The sequence below is a fragment of the Macrosteles quadrilineatus genome, unplaced genomic scaffold (genome assembly GCF_028750875.1).
Source record: "Macrosteles quadrilineatus isolate MER2022 unplaced genomic scaffold, UCM_ALF_1.0 Scaffold_7__1_contigs__length_78375512, whole genome shotgun sequence".
Taxonomy (NCBI): Eukaryota; Metazoa; Arthropoda; class Insecta; order Hemiptera; family Cicadellidae; genus Macrosteles; species Macrosteles quadrilineatus.
This window is the reverse complement of record NW_026542600.1, coordinates 53484596-53503344: the sequence shown is the minus strand read 5'-3', so window position 1 is coordinate 53503344 and position 18749 is coordinate 53484596. Positions and strand designations below refer to the sequence as shown.

General features: G+C 31.9%; 1 protein-coding gene across 1 annotated transcript; it reads right to left on the bottom strand.

Annotated features, from left to right (window-relative positions):
• Nucleotides 1-92: 92 nt before the first annotated feature.
• LOC128998981 (UDP-glycosyltransferase UGT5-like) lies at nt 93-8066 on the bottom strand. Its single transcript, XM_054425338.1, has 7 exons — nt 7902-8066; nt 6473-6585; nt 5875-6157; nt 3344-3957; nt 2204-2429; nt 1228-1447; nt 93-387 (listed from the first exon to the last, which is right to left on the bottom strand). Exons 3-7 carry the CDS (start codon nt 6113-6115, stop codon nt 93-95), a joined length of 1596 nt encoding a protein of 531 aa, XP_054281313.1. The 5' UTR covers nt 6116-6157; nt 6473-6585; nt 7902-8066.
• Nucleotides 8067-18749: the final 10683 nt, after the last annotated feature.

The following is an 18749-nucleotide window of genomic DNA, read 5'->3' as shown; positions in this document are numbered from 1 at the left end:
GCTACTTACACTAAAAACATTATATCTACCTTAACAGTACAGAATAGATGGTAGTTTTGCACTGAAACAAAATTGTAAAATATTATATTACTTTATTTTCTCAATTTCTTTTTATTGCTTTGTGTTTTACGATTCCTTTGAATCATGGTTAACAATGCTTTAACAGTTGAATATATGATGAATCCTGCACACAACAATATAACAATAATGGCTGCCATTATGTCAAGCAGATAAAGCTGAAGAAATGACATAGTTGCTGATGTTGGTCTAAGATGCTGAGCTCCTCTGTACTTCAGAACATACTCTACCCAAAACACTGCTGATTCATCTGCTGTATATGGTCGGTCTCGGTAAACCTTAGAGAGTTTCATAGCGTTCTGTTTGTACCTGGAAATCGATAAGATAGTATAAGTTCGTAAAGTGGCCCTAGAAAAAGTAAATAAATGAAAGCTATTGATAGGGCATCTGTTACAAAATTGCTTATCAATGTCTATTTTGTATTTTAAAATATAGGGTAGTCGCTAGGTATAAACCAAAATCAACTGATTAATTATTTGAAAATCATTTTCGTGCAACTTCTCTTACATCTTGGTTCCTTTTTCCTGTCTCTTTAAGACACAAAAGCCTCTGAACTTGGAAAGAAAATCATACAATTACTATCAGAGACACTGACAGTACTTGACAGTAAGTTGACTTATGATTATACAGTTAACCTCTTAATCAGTATATTTATAAAAACACATTGATATATAAGTTAACTCAAATATCAAACTAAGGTGTTTTTGTTAGTAAATATTAATGATAGATTTTCAAATTAAATGTGTTAAAAGTTTGTATTCCTGGAATTACTGTGTAATAAATACATTATTAAAATATGATTTTAGTGGAAGGAAATCTCAATACAAAGAAAATTATCTATGTTTGAGAGGTCTATCATTTTTCAAAAGATGGGTAGACCTTCAGGTTAAGCTAGGCTGTAACTGTAATATCATGATATTGTTAAAATACTTCAGTGAATAGTGGGATTTGAATCTAATTCCCCAGGCTAGTTCAGCTCTTAACTACTGTCCTAAACCACCCACGCCATAAAAGTATCTGACAAACAATTTAATAAAAGGTAATCATATTTTTATATAGGTATTAGATTTTTTTATTAAGCAACATTGGATATTTATACATGTAGGCTATATTATAATTTTCCCAAAGAAAAATATTTATATTACTTACTTAGGGTCGCTCAAAATCAAATTCAAAGCCTTGCTGAGCGTTTCTTCTGAAAGGGAGAAAAAGTTAACTTGTTTTCCAACTCCTCGATGTTCCATGAATTTTACATTGAAGGGTTGGTCGGCGAAGAAGGGGATTCCCACAGTCGGTACACCAGAATGTAAGGCTTCATGGGTACTCATCAGACCTCCATGAGTAATAAAGGCTTTACAGTTCGGATGTGCTGAAACAGTCACCAAAATGATAAATATGTAGTTTTTAAAGATAAACTATAACAGCTTTACTTTTGTTAGAGGATAATTTAGATTTTTTGTCTTAGGACGCTAGGCACGAGCCTGGGATTGTTTGTCACATTACTTCTGGCTAGACCTAGAGGTTATGGCATTATCACTTAGATAAAATCCATTGGTGGTTGGCAGGATTTGACCCCGGGACCTCAGGGACCGAAGTCCTGCGCTCTACCATCAGACCAGCTCACTCCCCCAGAGGATATATTAAGGAATTTCACTATAAAATGACCATGTACCAGTTTGGGAATTACTTTTATAATTAATCTGTTCAGGGGTTATGTACAATTAAACTTTGTCTTCTGTCATCAGCACATTAATCTGAATTATTAAAAACTAGATGATACTTGATGAACTTTAGAAAAATAATATTTTGGGTAATCAAATATGTCTAGAAGGGTTGCCTGCACTGTGTTAGTTACTTGTGTTTTTAGCTCTTTGAGACCTAAGGACCATCAAGACTAACAAAACCAAACTTCCATTTCCATCTATCTCTATGAATACTTCTTTAAAAGTAAGGGTAGCTATAGCTACTATCCTGCTTATTTACAATTTAAATCCTGACCTAGAGTCTTCCCTTGAAAACAAGAAAAAAAAACGCCAGTAAATGAGCGTTGCTTGAATTAAACTTAAATCTTAAAATTAAATGAACTAAATTAATTTCTTAAATCTTTACTTAATCTTAAATTTACCTAATATTCCAGCTTGTGGGGCCCACTTTTTAACCATTACGTTCTTAGGTACATCAAAAGAAGGATCTAACTGGGATATTTTCCATATTATTCTCTGCGGCATTTTCTTGAACACGTTTATGAAAATCTGTATTATGTCTTTTGGCATGAGATGGAGGGGAACAACTGTTCCAAGGCTGAAGAATACAACTCCTTCTTTAGCGTTGTCCATGAACCTCAATATGTCCTAAAAAAAGATTTCAAAATAAAGAGTAATTCCGTATGATGTTCTGATCTAATTAACTATACTAAGTTGCTTTTGTACAACAGTTGACAACTTTACCTCATTTGCCTCTAACTTAGTCTTACACTCTTATAACTATTATTGCATAAACTGCATATCCTACAAATATTACTCTTGAAAGCATATATATATATATTTTAACTAATGAAAACTGTAACCTTAACAAGACATCAAAATGATTTACAACTTTCTATTCATATGTTTTCCTCACTTGAAACTGTTACACAGTACCAAGGAGAAAAGATGTGTGATAAATTGTGTGACTATCAACACAGTAGAAACTTGGGTTGAGAAACATTGGTGAACAACTTGGGTAAAACTTTATAGGAACTTGGGTTGAAGATTGGATTGGGTAAAAAGGTACAAAATTGATTAAAATATAAATTTTATCAGAGAGGTGGTTTTATGGTTATTCAGTATATTTTTAATTTTAGATGAGTACTTTTACTATTCTGTCTACTTTATCTGTTTCCAAGCTTCACTGGATCCATAGAATTTTCTGTGTAAATAAAAATTGTTGACTACAGTAGACTCCCTCTTATTCGGACTCCTAAGGACTGAGGCCAGTCCGGATAACGTGTTTTCCGGTTAAACCTGCACCCCAAAGAATTGTTAAAACGGACTGTTTAAATGCATACCGTATAAGCCAAAATGATTATTACATATTTAGACACGTGATCATTGGTCTCAAATCTTTCCCACGAGGACAGTCGTTTCAGTACCGTCCACTTTCTGCTGATCTAGTCCAGTTAAACCGATGTGCTGCGCCGACTGTAGTCCGGTTAAACTGATGTCCGGTTAAGGAGTCTGGATAAGAGTGAGTCTACTGTATCGGCAATTTAAAAACTCCTTTTTACCTGAGGAAGATCAGCCCTGTCTGGTGAAATTGTGATTCCTCCTATGTGAACAATGTTCTGAGTATAGGGTCGCACATGACTTATAGTCGTGGGATAAGAATTTGAGAGATAGAGAGAAACATTCAATACCATATCAGCCAAGGGTGGTAAGGGTTCGTTGAAGTACTTTTTTACAATTTCTTCTTGCAATGGCAAGTGGATATAATGATGCTGGAACAATGTCAATGACACGGAAATTAAATTTAAAACTCTGTCCATAAATGACATTGGATCATTTTCAAAAACAGGGGATGTTAGATCAGGTACTGAAGAGATATCTAACGAGTTCCCAGCTTGTCTGTTGAGAATACTGAAAGGGAGTAGAGTCTCTATTGCGATTGTTGGTGCTGAAAATCTGTGCCCAAGTGCTAGCAACGATTCTTGTCCGAATGTCGATTCGACCATGACTAAATCAAAGGCTTCTTGGGACTTCAATAACTTCTGTATGTTGGGATGGCTAAATGTGTCTTCACAAATTGGGTAGTTCATCTCCCATATTCTCCTAAATTTACATCCGAAGAAACTTTTGTCCAAATGTGTTGTTTGATGTATGAAACCCTCGTAGCTCCATCCAGCTGAAATGGAAAACACTAAATTACATTATCATCTTCAACGGTTTAATTTTACAGTTTAATGATGTGCCATTATGATTTAACGTTAATAGACTAAAATAAGTAATTTTTGAAGATAAACATTAAAAATGTGGAATAAAAAGTTTTTGCATATTAAACAACCTCTTGTAGTATTAATAAGATAGACCGTTGCTTAACCAAGAGTCTGAACGAACCCAATCCACAATACTTCACAATCACTTCCTTGCTTATGATCTGCTTTTCCGGCCATTCAAGGAAAAAGAAGAGTTCTGGAAAGACTAGCAAAAGGATAATTTAACAGATAGATTTTTTTGTTTTGTTTAAATAACTAAGTTATTTTGTCTGGGCTTTGAGAAGTATATTAGTCTGAGTTTTGTGTAGTAGCAACCATCCTTGAATTAATAGTAAATAGAAGGATTTGACACAATTTGGTCCTTTTCAAACTCTGCTTGTAAGAGTAAGTTCACAGTCCTAGGCAAATTGTAAGAACTTCAACTTTATTTTATTTTTATACGCATCCAACAAAATATACAAAAACACTAAATAACACATAACAAACTGTAAAATTAAGCTGATTGTTCCTATACAGATATCTATGCTTTCATTATTTATTAGTAATGTACTAATAGATACTATATTAGTTGTATAAATTGATTGTTTTATTATTAGTGAAAATACACTGCTGGATATTTAAATGTTATCGTACATCTAAAAATAATGTCTCTTCTCATTAAAAACCGCTTTATTATCTTACTTGTTCATTCAACTACACTTTCTACTAATGTTTTAAATTTTATAATCTACAGGGTAAACTATCTGTTTACTATTTTAAAATTCAAATTCGGTCATTTCCAAATCAGGGTAGCCTACTACTTTCTGTTTAGTTCATAAATATATTTCATGGAGTTGTGCAGTAGTCTCCCATACATTCAGAGACCTAAAACCCAACGCCCCTAAAAACAAATTAACCTATCAGTGAATACCAAAAAGAATGGCTAATCTTAAAAACTACACATCATATGTGCGATACTACAGAACTATACTATACAAAATGGAAAACCGCAAGTGAAATCTGTACATACTAGCTTTGATTATTGATACCACCAGACATTCTATCCCTGTATTAAAGTTATCGCTACCTAGTTTTTTTAATCAAAAACATTCTAGTTAATGTAAGCCACCAACAGATTGGGTTGATTTAAATATGATTGATTTTTATCAGTACAGTTCACCTTTGTACTGTACCGGCTCACCCCTTGCTTTGCTGGATACGTTCTACGTACGGGCAGTTAGTATATGTGGACGGGCATATGCAAGGTTAAAAGAAGCCGCCAACCTCTTAAAAATAAAAAAAACGAATAAACAATGTTTTTTTAACTAGTCAAACTGATGGAACAACTTATTGTGAGCTGTAGAGACTGTTATGACCCATCAACTATGTTCGACAGTAGTGAATTTTGTGACTGGCTCACACAACTATACTCTTTTTTTTAATAAAAAAATGGTGACAGCTGGTCCATATATGGGATGTCTACTTCGTCAGTATCCAATAGTCAATGATACTACATGCAGATGAGTTCTGACTTTTTTGTTTACATAACTTTCGACAAAACAGCACATGTTTGTGTGTGTGTGTGTTGTGTGAGCACAGCCAAGAGAACACAGTGTCGTTTCTCTTGCCTGTGGTGTGATCATCGATGTATATTATACATGTGTTATTCGTAAGCATTGTATCATCTGAAGTATCAACCAAAAAGACACAAAGCAAAAGGGAATCTACCGTTCAATCCTTGACATATATCTCCAAAACCATATCGCCAATTTTAGACACATCAAAATGTATGTAATTGCTTGAAAAAAGTATCAAACTACTGTAAGAGTATATTTTACCATACTTACACAACTCTTTTTCAAATCTGGTGTGAATTTCCACATACGTATGATTAATTATGGGCTTCACAGGAGGTATAGGGCTGTACTCTACAATATGGTGTCCTCTTTGCACCAATGCCTTCATTATAGCCGTGCTAAATATATGGTGGCTGTGGGCTGGGAATGGAAGTACTATAAGAATACGAGCTGGATCCACTTCAGTCATCAATAATACCAACGAAATCAAAGTTACTTTCACTTTAATCATGATTATTATAACATTCACTTTTTCATATTAGAAAAAAGATCCCTGGAATAGAAAGTAAGATTTTAATAAATTAGCACACCCACGAAGTATAATATCAAAGATTAAATTGTAATACAAGTCATACATTTTGTACAGTTTGGATATTAGTTGCTACCAGTTTCCGTTGGACTCCAAATTCCAACGTTAACCGCAATCTATTCATTGGACGTATTTTTTTAGTAAATCATCTAGTTATTCAAATACTTGTTCATTGATAAAAATTATGTTGACTAAGCTAAGTATGGTTTTATTTCCTTTTGAACATTTTAAAATAAGAGCTCCATCCACATAAGAAATTAAATAAATTGGTGTAAATACCTGCATTCATGTAATCTAGGACCTTGCAGGAAACTAGTTTCAACTCTCATCTGAATCATGAGGCCAGTACTAGATGTCTGGCCTCTTCATTTCTTGATGACCTTCAAATGAAGCTGCAAGACATGCCAATAGAAGTAACACTCGAGATAGCATGAGTATTTACCGATTTATAGCATTTAAATGCAATAAAATGAAAATTAAATTTGCTTTATACTTGCAAGTTTGTTGGTCCAGGAAAATTTGAGATGCATTTCAAACTATTTCTTATAAATTCATTAAATACTGTATATTTTCCATACCGGTAGGCTTACATTACAAAAACATTCTATTTATTGGGGATAAGAATAACTTTAGTTTTAAATGTAAGTTATATTTTGGAATATTTCATAACCACTAAGCGTAAAACAATGATCCGAAATACTAGATTATTTTATGTCAAGCTCTACAAAATAGTAAAAAAAATAATTGCAATATTTTAAAGGACCTTTAAAGGTAGCTGCTCTAGTCATTTGACTTGAGTCATTAAAATCAAGGTTAAGATCCTGTCAATCACCAATTGAGTGATAATGCCAAGTCTCATTTGTTCAAAGCCAACGTTTAGCAAGTTTAGCTTTAAGAGCTATATAAAAATAACAATTAAGGTAAAGGTTACCGGTACTTAAATATGGAGTACATACATGAAGAACTTCTTCTAGTAAAAACCAACTGATAATATTTTAAATGTCTTTTTACATTCAACATGTTGTGGGCTCGATTGCTCAAGCATGCTTTTTTCAAAAGCTGGGATTGTAGCCGAAATCTTAAATGCAGTACTTTACTGAAGCAAGTTAGTGTGTCCAATCGGGTACCGTATCTAGGTGGTACTTTAATTTAAATTGAATGCAAATGTTTAAGCGGTAGTTTCACATGAGATGTCTTGCCTTATTATTTACCTTTGTTACTAAGATCAGCTGTTTTGTTAGCCAGGACTATTGGTTAAAAACTCGATCAAAGACAACTGGACTTGTTTTCGAGCCATCAAAAAGCTAATGATTGTTCTCAGCTCCGAACTAGCAACCTTTTGATTGTAAGGCGAGCACTGTAACAACCCGGAAACTGGCTATGTTTAATGAATTATTGATCATTTAAATCTTTGTTATGATACTATTTTGATTCTTATTATTAGAAGCAATTGAAGCCCCTTCATATAAAAAAAACATATCAAATTAAATTAATTTGTACTTTCTTATAAGTCAATAACATGCCGGAATATTATTTTAAAAGTCTTCCTTACTCATAACAATGTCTTAGAATATAAATTGATACTAAGCAGAAAGCACTTATAAGTTGTTATTATTAACAGAACCTTTTAAAACTAAATGTATAAGAGAACAATTACATCTACAGGGGAATTCCTTAAACATAACCAAAAATCTACTCTTCTACTCACCAATAAAATTCCCATTGATGTTTATTGATTAGATTTGAATATAATATTCATGAAACCCTGAATATAACCCTGAATATCATTTGAGAGCATTATAATTTTCAATTTTTATAAGTAAAACCATATATTTCAGTGCTGAACAATGTTTAACGGAGAGGTTAGCAGGCTAGCAGCTGATCAACTGAAGCAAAAGTCATTCACCTCAAAAACCAGTTCAAGGATGGAACAACTAAAAAAAAATCCCAGTTAAACAACCTATAATCAGTCTTCAAACTCATAATCAGCAAGCAAAACCATTTTCTAACTTGTATGATTTGTAAACATAGCTTACCAAAAACATTATGTAAACTATGTTTAGTCTTTCTCTATATGATTAGATATGGATTGATTTAGGGTTTTAGACAATTTCTCAGTAATGTATCTATTACATACATAGGAATAACATTTGCCATAAAGTTGTGATTTATAAAAATCAAAGAATATTTAAAATCCCATAAAATAAAGATCAATTTAATCATTTAATTTAATCAAAAGTATGTTCTAATTTCATTTCAGTAGATAGTGACAGATCAAATGTGCAACACTCAATGTTGCTAAAATACTGACATCAACTAATACTAATATACAAATATATACTGTTACAATAATATAATATAATACTCATACAAACTCAAACAATTGTTATCATGATTATAACACCAGTTGCACACTATTAAATTAATAGTTTACTTTACACCAAATGTGATCATGCCAAATTATTTGTAAGATATCATTTTTTCCGTTAATATAAAATTTTTGTTGCAGACTAGAAAAACTGAACCATAGACAGTTTGGAGGCAGCTTTAAAGTCTGTTGTATCTTGATACAATTTTGTGATGAGCTGCCCCCTGCAAATTATTCCAAACTGTCACCTACTTAAGATTATTTTTTTTCCAAGGAAAGCACATAAAATTAAAGAGCTATAGATTAAATTCATTCAGTAATTTAAATCATTTAAATCATAGTTTTTACAATTTTAGTTTTATCCCTTAAAGAAGTTAGATTGCTAATGATGTTTAATTAACATACCCAATTTGCAACAAGAATTAGGATAACCAAAAAATAAGTTTCCTATCAATCACACAATACACACTCTTCATGAAATAAACAGGTGCAACATATTAATAATAGAAGATGCTGAAATTGTTATATTATAATTTTATTACGATCACAAACACAAATCAATTTAAAGAAACAAGGGTTTGTTACAATTAGAAAACAATCAATGATAATCGCTCATTATAAAAGACCTCAGCTTTGGCTCTTTTCCACGCCCGTTTATAATACCATCGAATAGTTTTTTAAGGATCAAGACTTGAACTACAGATACGAGTAATATGGAAATAGTAACGACAGAAGACCACAACAGCACCATATAGTTGAGATGTTCGGCTTGTTTACGTCCATGCGTCTCCTTCACGCGATTGTGTCTTTGGTAGTCCATCATTAGTCTGGTGTTCCTTTGGATTCTTAGAGAAACATCCTCCAACTGGGAACAAACCAAGAAAGGAACATTTACTGAGGTATGTGTTTGATAAATATTAATATATATTTTTCCTATCCCAGTTTCGAGAGCTTGAATTATATTAAATAACCTTTGTTGTTGTAGCCTGTAGTTCTTGAGTAGGTAAGATGTTTGTGTCACCCTATTCATTTCATCTGCCTTTCTTCCTCCGTTTTGGAAGAAGAAAGACCTCCCGTGACTCAGTCGCGTGTACGTCATCGCATTGCTATAGTGGCACACAAGTATAAATCTATACTAATATACAGGGTGTTTCCGAATTGTCTTGACATATTTTGTGAACTTGTTCCCTGGGCTAAGACAAACATAAAACACCGTATAAGTATGGGTCTAAAGTGCCTAGATTTCTGTCTGTCGGTCTGTTTGTGATTTTTATAAATTATTTTATATCTTGGGAGTTTTTTAAGATAGAGATTTAAAATTCCGTATGAATGTGTAGTTCTGAAAGTAAAATGAACTGTGAAAATTTTATTCCAATATCTTAAGCCGTTTCAGCCGTTGTTTAATATGCAAAAACTTTTTATTCCACATTTTTAATGTTTATCTTGCCTTTATAAAAGGATAGAGAATTTTAATACAAATCAAATGAGACCTTTTTTGTTAAAATCGGATGAAAAATAACTGAGTTATCAGTTTTTTCTACATTCGGATACGCAAAATGGACTACCATGTACTCAAGTACTGTATGGTAGTCCTATTAAATTGCGTATCCGAATGTAGAAAAAAACTGATAACTCAGTTATTTTTCAACCGAAATTAACCAAACAAGGTCTCATTTGATTTGTATTAAAATCCTCTATCCTTTTGGTCAGGTAAAGATTTTTTTTTAATATTTAAGGTTTTCATGAAATTTGGCATTAAAGATTTTAAATGGCCACCATATTGAAAGGGCTAAAGATATTGGAACTAAATTTTCACAGTTGTTTTTTTTAATTTCAGAACTACACATTCCTACGAAATTTTAAATCTCTATCTTGAAAAATTCCCAAGATATAAAATAATTTATAAAAATCACAAACAGACTGACAGACAGAAATCTAGGCACTTTAGACCCATACTTATACGGTGTTTTATGTTTGTCTTAGCCCAGGGAACAAGTCCACAAAATATGTCCATTTTGATATGGTAGCTTTTTGTTTACAAATTTGAACTGATAAACAAATGTTTGGATCAGGATTTTTATAGGTTTAAAAACTTATACAGAGATATATGTACTGGTACAGTTTTAAAAATTAACTGACTCAATGTTTGTACTTTTATTTGTGTTTTAATTCAATTTACAAACTAAATTTCAACTATACCTACTTTTATTCTGTGACTACTACTTATATTTTCTTCTATCAATTACTTCACATTCACTTTTTTTACATTTGCAGAAACCTCCTTAGTAGTTGTGTTTTTACCTTAATTGTGTTTTTGCCTTAATTAGACTATGGAGAAAAGCACAAAACTAAGCTGCACGCAATTGACTTTTGTTTCTAAAATCAATTAAATATCTGAAACTAACTATGTTTCTTTACTCAATGTTTTAAATGATTATGTAAATTAATGTAAATGCATACACGTTTTGAACTACGGTGTGGAACAAGTTAAAATAATAACTGTTATGTATTGTTGTTGATTTATATTAAAATTGTTGATGACATTTGTGCCCTGATTAACAATAGTTAGTGGTTGGCTTTCTAACAAAAGGTAATACAAGTTTTCCATTAGTTTATTTTTGCTTATTATTGTGATATATACACACTGATCTGCAGATCAAGTTTGAACTTTGCATATCTCAGTAGCCACGGTAAAACAAATCAATTATATGTGAAATCAATATAAACTGACTTTTTGCTTTACTAGATTGCCTTATGTAGTGCGATTATTTTTCCTTATTTACTTTATATGTATCATTCGCACTAGGTAGCCTTATAAGTTAGCCTAGCCTTAAAAAAGATATTTGTTCAAACTAAGAGTTTCAATTGAGTTATGTTCCTGAAACCAAAGGGGAATATGTAACTATTTTATACAACAAAATTAAAGATCAAAATTTTCGCTTCAGTGTCCTCTCCGGGTACAGCAGCTAGTATTCTTCTAAATACAGTATAGACTATTTACTGTGATAAGAAGATAAGAAGAAGTGACAAGAAGAAGATCCTTGAAGACATCTTATCTACAATAACTCAAGCAACAACAATAAAAGGTAATCTAAAATGAATATTGTTGCTGACAGTAAATGAATATTGTTGCTGACAGTAAACATAATCATTGCTATCGACAATTGAAAAATTATTAATAAAAACAATTGAAAACAAGAATCGCTAACAACCACTAAAAAACAAGTACCTATCTAGTAATGTTACCAACAAATTGAACTGGAGTATTAGTTGTTATTGACGATAAAAACAAGTATCAAGTAAAAGGTATCGAGGTCCCTCAAGTAGGAACTATCATAACCACTTTTGTAATTTTGTTTGGAGACTTATTGGATTTAAAATCAGTTCTACTAATCTATTTATGGTGTACTTCACGTGCTGAAGCATAGCTTAATAGCTTCAGTTATTATGGGACGATTTTGGGAGGACTAGCTTGCTATGACAAGGGGTTCCTTATTTGCTTTATTTTCTGATTTTAGATTCAAAGCAATATATTCCAACTGCGTAAAACTAAGTTATTCTCTCTTCGAGGTAATTTTAGCGAATTTCCTTATAGGGAAGTAGCTATTACCGTAGGTGGCACGGTAAGACCTAGGTCCGGGACCGATTTACTTTTTCATTTTGATGTCCCCAGAGTCCAAAAACACCAATCGATCAAATTTTTATATATGTATATATATATATATATATATATATATAAATAGTAATAATATATATAGATTTATATATATATATATATATATATATATATATACGTCCGTGAACGCAATAACTTCGGGGTTCGTCCTACTGCCTTCAGAAGAGATGCATTTTTGAGTGTTGTGAGCCTAGCGTGTAGTGAGTCAATGTAGTGTTGCACCTTGAATTTTTATTTTTTTTGAATTTTTATTTTTTTAATCATGACCATGCTTGGTCTAATTATACATCACCTCTCATTCATGTCGATCCTGTTATTGTGTTTGTCTTGGTCAGAGCTACTTATTACCATTGTATGCACTATTATTATTATTGTTATTATGTCTTGTTATTATATATCGTATGCATCTTGTGTCTCATTCTCAGTTATATCTCTTTGCTCGTTAACCATCTGTACTTTTACTTGCAATGCTAGCTTCTTTCTTTTTTGGTTTGTCCAGAGTCTGATTTTTACTCACTATTGTATGGCACTATTTATTAATATTATTACATGTCTTGCTATTATGATTTGTATGCATCTTGTTTCTCTTTCAGTATTATTATTATGCCTTTCGCACGTCACCTGATATCCTCTTGCATATCTTTTTGTAATGCTAGCTTCTTTTGTTCATAGTCCACCTGTTACTAATTTTGTATGTTCTATTCAGTAGTATTACTATCCTTATGCATCTTGTATTCACCTATTGTATTATTTAGTATTTGTTATTGCTTGTGGTATTATTTAGTATTTATTATTGCTTGTTATCTCCCGTATGTAATGGCATTATTGTACAATGGCTTCTGCCGTGAATAAACGAATTGAATTGAATTGAATTGAATTGAACTTGAGTAATTTTTGTCCGATTTTAATTAAATTTGGTGTAAAGGTGTAAGGCAGGATAAACTTGAATGAATTTGCGAACCAGCATGATTGGATCATGGGAACGGGGTTTTACGGGGGCTTATATGGTGTAAATAATGGTTTTTCTAATTTTTGACCCTCAAAACACAAAATTTCCCAATTTATCTCTAGATCTTTTTAAAGAGCATAAATAACAAATAATTAAGTATATCTAAGTGTTTTTGTACGGTTATTGGTAACGGAGAAAATTCAAAAAATTGTAAATTTAAAATTCCCATGTTATTCTTATGGAGAATATATAAAAAAGGTATCGAGCTATGTATCATATCGAATATGTAAAATGATGTAGTTTGCTTGTTTATTGATATATTTGGATCAAACTTGGCCAATTTATTTATTTTATACTGAGCTATTAATATTTTACTAAAAACTTGCTTTATTCCTTGTAAGGTAGCAGCAAACCTAGGTACTCGTTAAACCTTATGTTATTTTAATAGATTTGATAACAAATCAATTCAGACAAATGGAAATTCGCTTAGTCAGCAGGTTTGCTGCGGCGGGGGTATTTTTTTTCAATTTCATAGTATCCAAAGTAAAAATCCAAGCAGTAAATATAAAAACAGTTAAGTTTTAATGGAGGATTCTATTCTAAGAATTATAATATTTTACTACTGTGCAAGGGAAACTACAAATCTACTGGAAATACTAAATGAGAGGTGCAAATTACTTAGTAGGCTTAGATGACAATTATTTATTCTATATCTGACCATATTAAAACAACTTTTTTGTATCGATCACAGACTAGTATAACAGCAAACCATTCAGACCACAGACTTACTGTCTTTTGAAAACTCTTGGGTAAGTAATAATGGATCAATATACAGTATTGCAGAATCAAGCTGGTTGGTTATGGAAAGCTAGTGAACGTTTTATGTACATCATCTTTGCCTCTGGTATTCTTAGCAACTGAATATCCTGCTCCCATCAGACTGAATAGTGTTTCTATGTTAAAATTGTGAATGCACAAGTAGGGTAGTGAGGAGAATAGTGACATTTAAATGTCTACTATTCCCTGGCTCCCAGTGAAGTCATCTTCTCAATATCTTCTACAATGAGGCATTAGTAGCCTAAGAGAATACAAACAAATATTGTCCTTCCAAGACTTACCCGTCTTGTAGAACCTGAAAGAAATCACTTTCAGCATTAAATTTTTAATCCTGAAATAGACATCCCATCTGTTGCCAATTTTTTTAGACCGGCTGTTGTAAATTATTTAATAAAAAACATTGTTCTGTTATTAAAAAAACAAACAAACATGAAAAATTCTTTTAAAAACCTCTTACCAGTTGAATCATGTAAAAAAAAACAGGTAGCATTGAAAAAAATTCTGTTACAATTTTAACAATGTTTAAATGCATTCAATTTAAGCATCTCTGGGGGCTTCAATTTAAGCTGTCTACACCAGATGCTTTCCCATTCTTCGAGTCTTTGAGTGAAACTAATATTTCTACTCTTGTGGGTGTGGCTGTGCTTATTCTAGGGTCTTCCACATTCTATTTCTATTTGCTTCTATTTGCTTTGGTTTTCTATTTGCTTTTGGCTCATATTTTCTTCTTATCCTTGATCTTCTTCTGTTTATATTTCTACATCCCTATTAAGCAATTCTTGGAAGAATTCTTTCCATCTTTCCATTTGGGTCTCTTCATTTACTATTGCTTTTCCATTTTTAACTTTGATGGGCTTTAATGCAGTAAATTTCCTGTTGGCCAATGTCTTTGTTATCATCTACGTCCACTTTGACTTAAAAAACTTAAAAAATATCGCTACAACTATGAGTTTTTGGGTGGAAAATATTCGTTTTGGGTCTCCCTGAACCCAAAAAACTTTTTTGGAAATTATGTCTGTGTATAGTTACTCCCACTGCTTACCCATTAAAAGGGTTTTTGATAAGCTAATAAGAGAAAGTATGTGTCCGTTTGTTGATAGTGTTTATTATATATTTTTTTATTACACGCTAAAGAACAAACTTACCCCACTTGCCCCAAATATTTTCTATTACATATGGCTGGTAGTTGGTACCATGCTCGGAATAAAGATAGATGTAGTGTAACAGAGAAAAGAAATGTTTTTCAGTATACCCAATTTGATTTACTTGAATATGATTGTAAATCATAAAAGTTAATAGAATTTGACATCTATCTCAAGTATTGTAAATAACTTCCAACGTTTTTTAAGGCTAAAAGGGATATGAAAAAAGTTATAAAGCTGAGGTTTGGAACAATAAAGAACAGATATACACAAATAAATAAATAAATACAAAAAAAAAAATACTGGGTCCTTGAGTATTGTACCCTTTACTCTTAGAGATGAAAAATATACAAAACACAACAGAGGACCTTTCCATTTGATTTCAAGCGGGTTCTAAGAAAATAATAGAGTTTTAGTATTCTTAAACATTTATTTAAGAACAACAATAACATAGTAGTGATTAAGATTACAATTCCTACAGATGTAAAATTAAAAAGTAAATAGTGATTCTTGTACACATTTAGGTTCGTTTGCAAAACTTACAATTAAGTATATTTCAGTTTGGTGTTATTTTCATTATAAAATATTTGTATTTTTACAATAAAAATGTGAAGAAATACATTTTTTTAATTATTTGCTGATCCTCAACACAACACATGAATAGAACATGAATAGAATCTATTAAATCCACACACACCTTACACTGATAAAAGATTACAGATATCCAAACTATTATTTGTAACCTACCATCAAACTCCATTTAGGAAAAACCACCTAGATATATTTTTCATGAACAGTAATTAAACTTTTTTATAGATTTTAGTAAACAAGTTCAAAAAGACCCAATCAATATAATCAAACTGTTTTCCAAATACAAATATAAAATGTATATGAATTATGTTCTTATATTGAAATTGGTTAAAACTTGAAAAGTGTAGTAAACCATTCATTCATTCAAATCACCTTTATATATTTTTAAACCATAGCTTACTGTTGGTTAAAATTAAAAATTAAAAAATTAAATTTAGCTATGTTTAGAAAAATCTGAGTGTTAAAGACATTTTGGAGGAAATATTCATTATTTGTCATGATTGAGTTTTAATTTTGAGCAGGGAAAGCTGGAAAGAGCGTTAGCCCTTCCACACACCAAAATTACTCTAATTAAGTAAAAATGTTATTACAACATCATTTGCAAAACTCATCTTTTGAGAATCAACTTTGGCTAGGAATAGAGTGTTGTAGTAGATGACTCATGCTGAGTAAGTGCAAAACTATCCACGAATCAGGTGCCTGTGTTCGTATCACGCCACCCGGCATTGCTACCAACTCACTCAAACAATATATTTGTATATTCTGATACTAATCTAATTTGGTGTTGTTTTATGAAAAACATTATTTATTTATTTGTTACACGACATACATCATTTTAATTTTCAATTTACAGGAATAGCTTGACAAAACAAAACAGATTTTCAAAAATATAACAACTCGAAAACATACAGGCAGACTCAAGACTAATAAGTACAAGTATTGTTTAGGTGAGAAATAGCAATACAATTACTACCTAATGCGAACATAAAAAAAAATATATAGAGGTCTAAACTATAAAATTTAAGATCCATCCCCAACTTCATCTAGGAAAGTCACTAAGAGATTATTTAACAAAAATGTAATTTATTTTATAGAAAATAAACATACTCTAAAAACTCCATCAAATATTCACATTCTTTTCTAAACATAATTTATTATTTTATCATCAGGCAACAGTGTGTTTCAATAAACTACAATCAAAATCTAATCATTTTGTTTCTATTGAAATGAATTAGAAATTTAAACAGAGCTTAAACCATCCTTATATATATTTTAATTATACCCAATTGTTGGTTAAATTGAAATTGACATTTAGCTACATGTTTAAGAAAAAATAAACGGCCTAGGTGTACACTTTTAGGAGAAAACTTATTGGTCAAGAATGAGATCTAAGTTTTCAACTGAACACCTGTGAGTATCACGGGCGTGGTTGGTAGGGGTGTTAGTCCATAACTCTAATTCAACCAACATTTCTCTTATCCCATAAAATGTAAATGTGTTTTATTCGATAACTTGCAAATTTCATTTCTTAAAAATAAACGTTGCAGTAGGAACAAGTAGTGTAGGTGAATCACCTGTAAAACTCTCCACGAATCAGGTGCCTGCATTTAGGTCACACCACCGGCCAGTGGTACCAACTCACTCAAACAAAATAGTTGTACATTCTGGTACTCATCTAATTCGGTGTTGTTTCAAACAACACATTACAATCAATTGCTGCTACAATCATTTTAAATCCAAACCACTAGAATAATTTCTTACAAGTGAGAAATATAAAAGCAAAGGTTAGTTATTGATAAATATGATACAATATAGTTACAGAACTAATTTCAAAATTTATTAACTTTTATACTCAACACAATAAACCCAAATCAAGAGTATTTACAATTACATTGTGCAATACAAATGTTTGCAGTGTTTTTACACAATAATTGAAAACAGATACTGAATAACAAACCAGTGCAATTTTTAATTTTTCATTACTAAATAATGAGCAAATATGGATTTTATATCAAATGTATTCTTTCAAGCTTTGTTCTGAAGTAATAAAATTAGGTGATCCATTGGTCTTCAAGATACAAATGTTTTTGCTATGAACATTTTTCCATCAGATAACCAAAACATTTATTTTTAACATTCATTAACAAATATGTTATCGTAAGAAATTATTGTTATAAAATTAATTTTCTTCTAAGATATACTTCTCACCCATGGGCGTCCATCCATATGGGCAAGAAGGGGCTCGAGCCCCCCCCCCCTTTAAGATCCTACCAGGGTGACCATACAGGCTGAGGATTACGGGAAGTTTGCATAAATTTCTTGAATCAGGAACTATGCGAGAATTTTGAACTCACGCTGGGAAAACCTTTTTTACCGTCTGCGATCAAGGTAAAATTATGATCGTCATCCGTGAACATGGTGAAATCATCAACACCTTTCGAGGTCGCGGCAAAATTCAAGAACATCTTTCGAGGTCAAGGCAAGATCAAAAACATCTTCCGCGGTCAAGGTAAGTTTGAGAACGTCTTCCGCGGTCACGGCAAGAACGGGAACATCTTCTGTGGTCACGGAAAAATAGATAACATCTTCAGTTATCACGGCAAAATCATAAACGTCTTCTGCAGTCACGCCAAAATTGAGAACACCTTTAGTAGTCATGGCAAAATCAAGAACATATTCCGCGGTCAAGGTAAGTTTGAGAACATAATCAACGATCTTGGTGAAACCGTAAACATCTTCCATGGTCATGGTAAAATCTAGAACATACTCTGCGGTCACAGCAAACTTGATAACATCTTCAGTAGTTGCAGTGAAATCATGAACGTCTTCCACGGTTAGTGTGATATAGAGTACATCGTCCACGATCACAGCAAAATCATAAACATATTCTGTAGTCATTGCACAAATGAGAACATCTTCAGTAGTCAAGATGAAATCATGAGCAACATTCGAGGTAAAAAGATATCTTGGACGTCTACCTTGGTCACGGGACA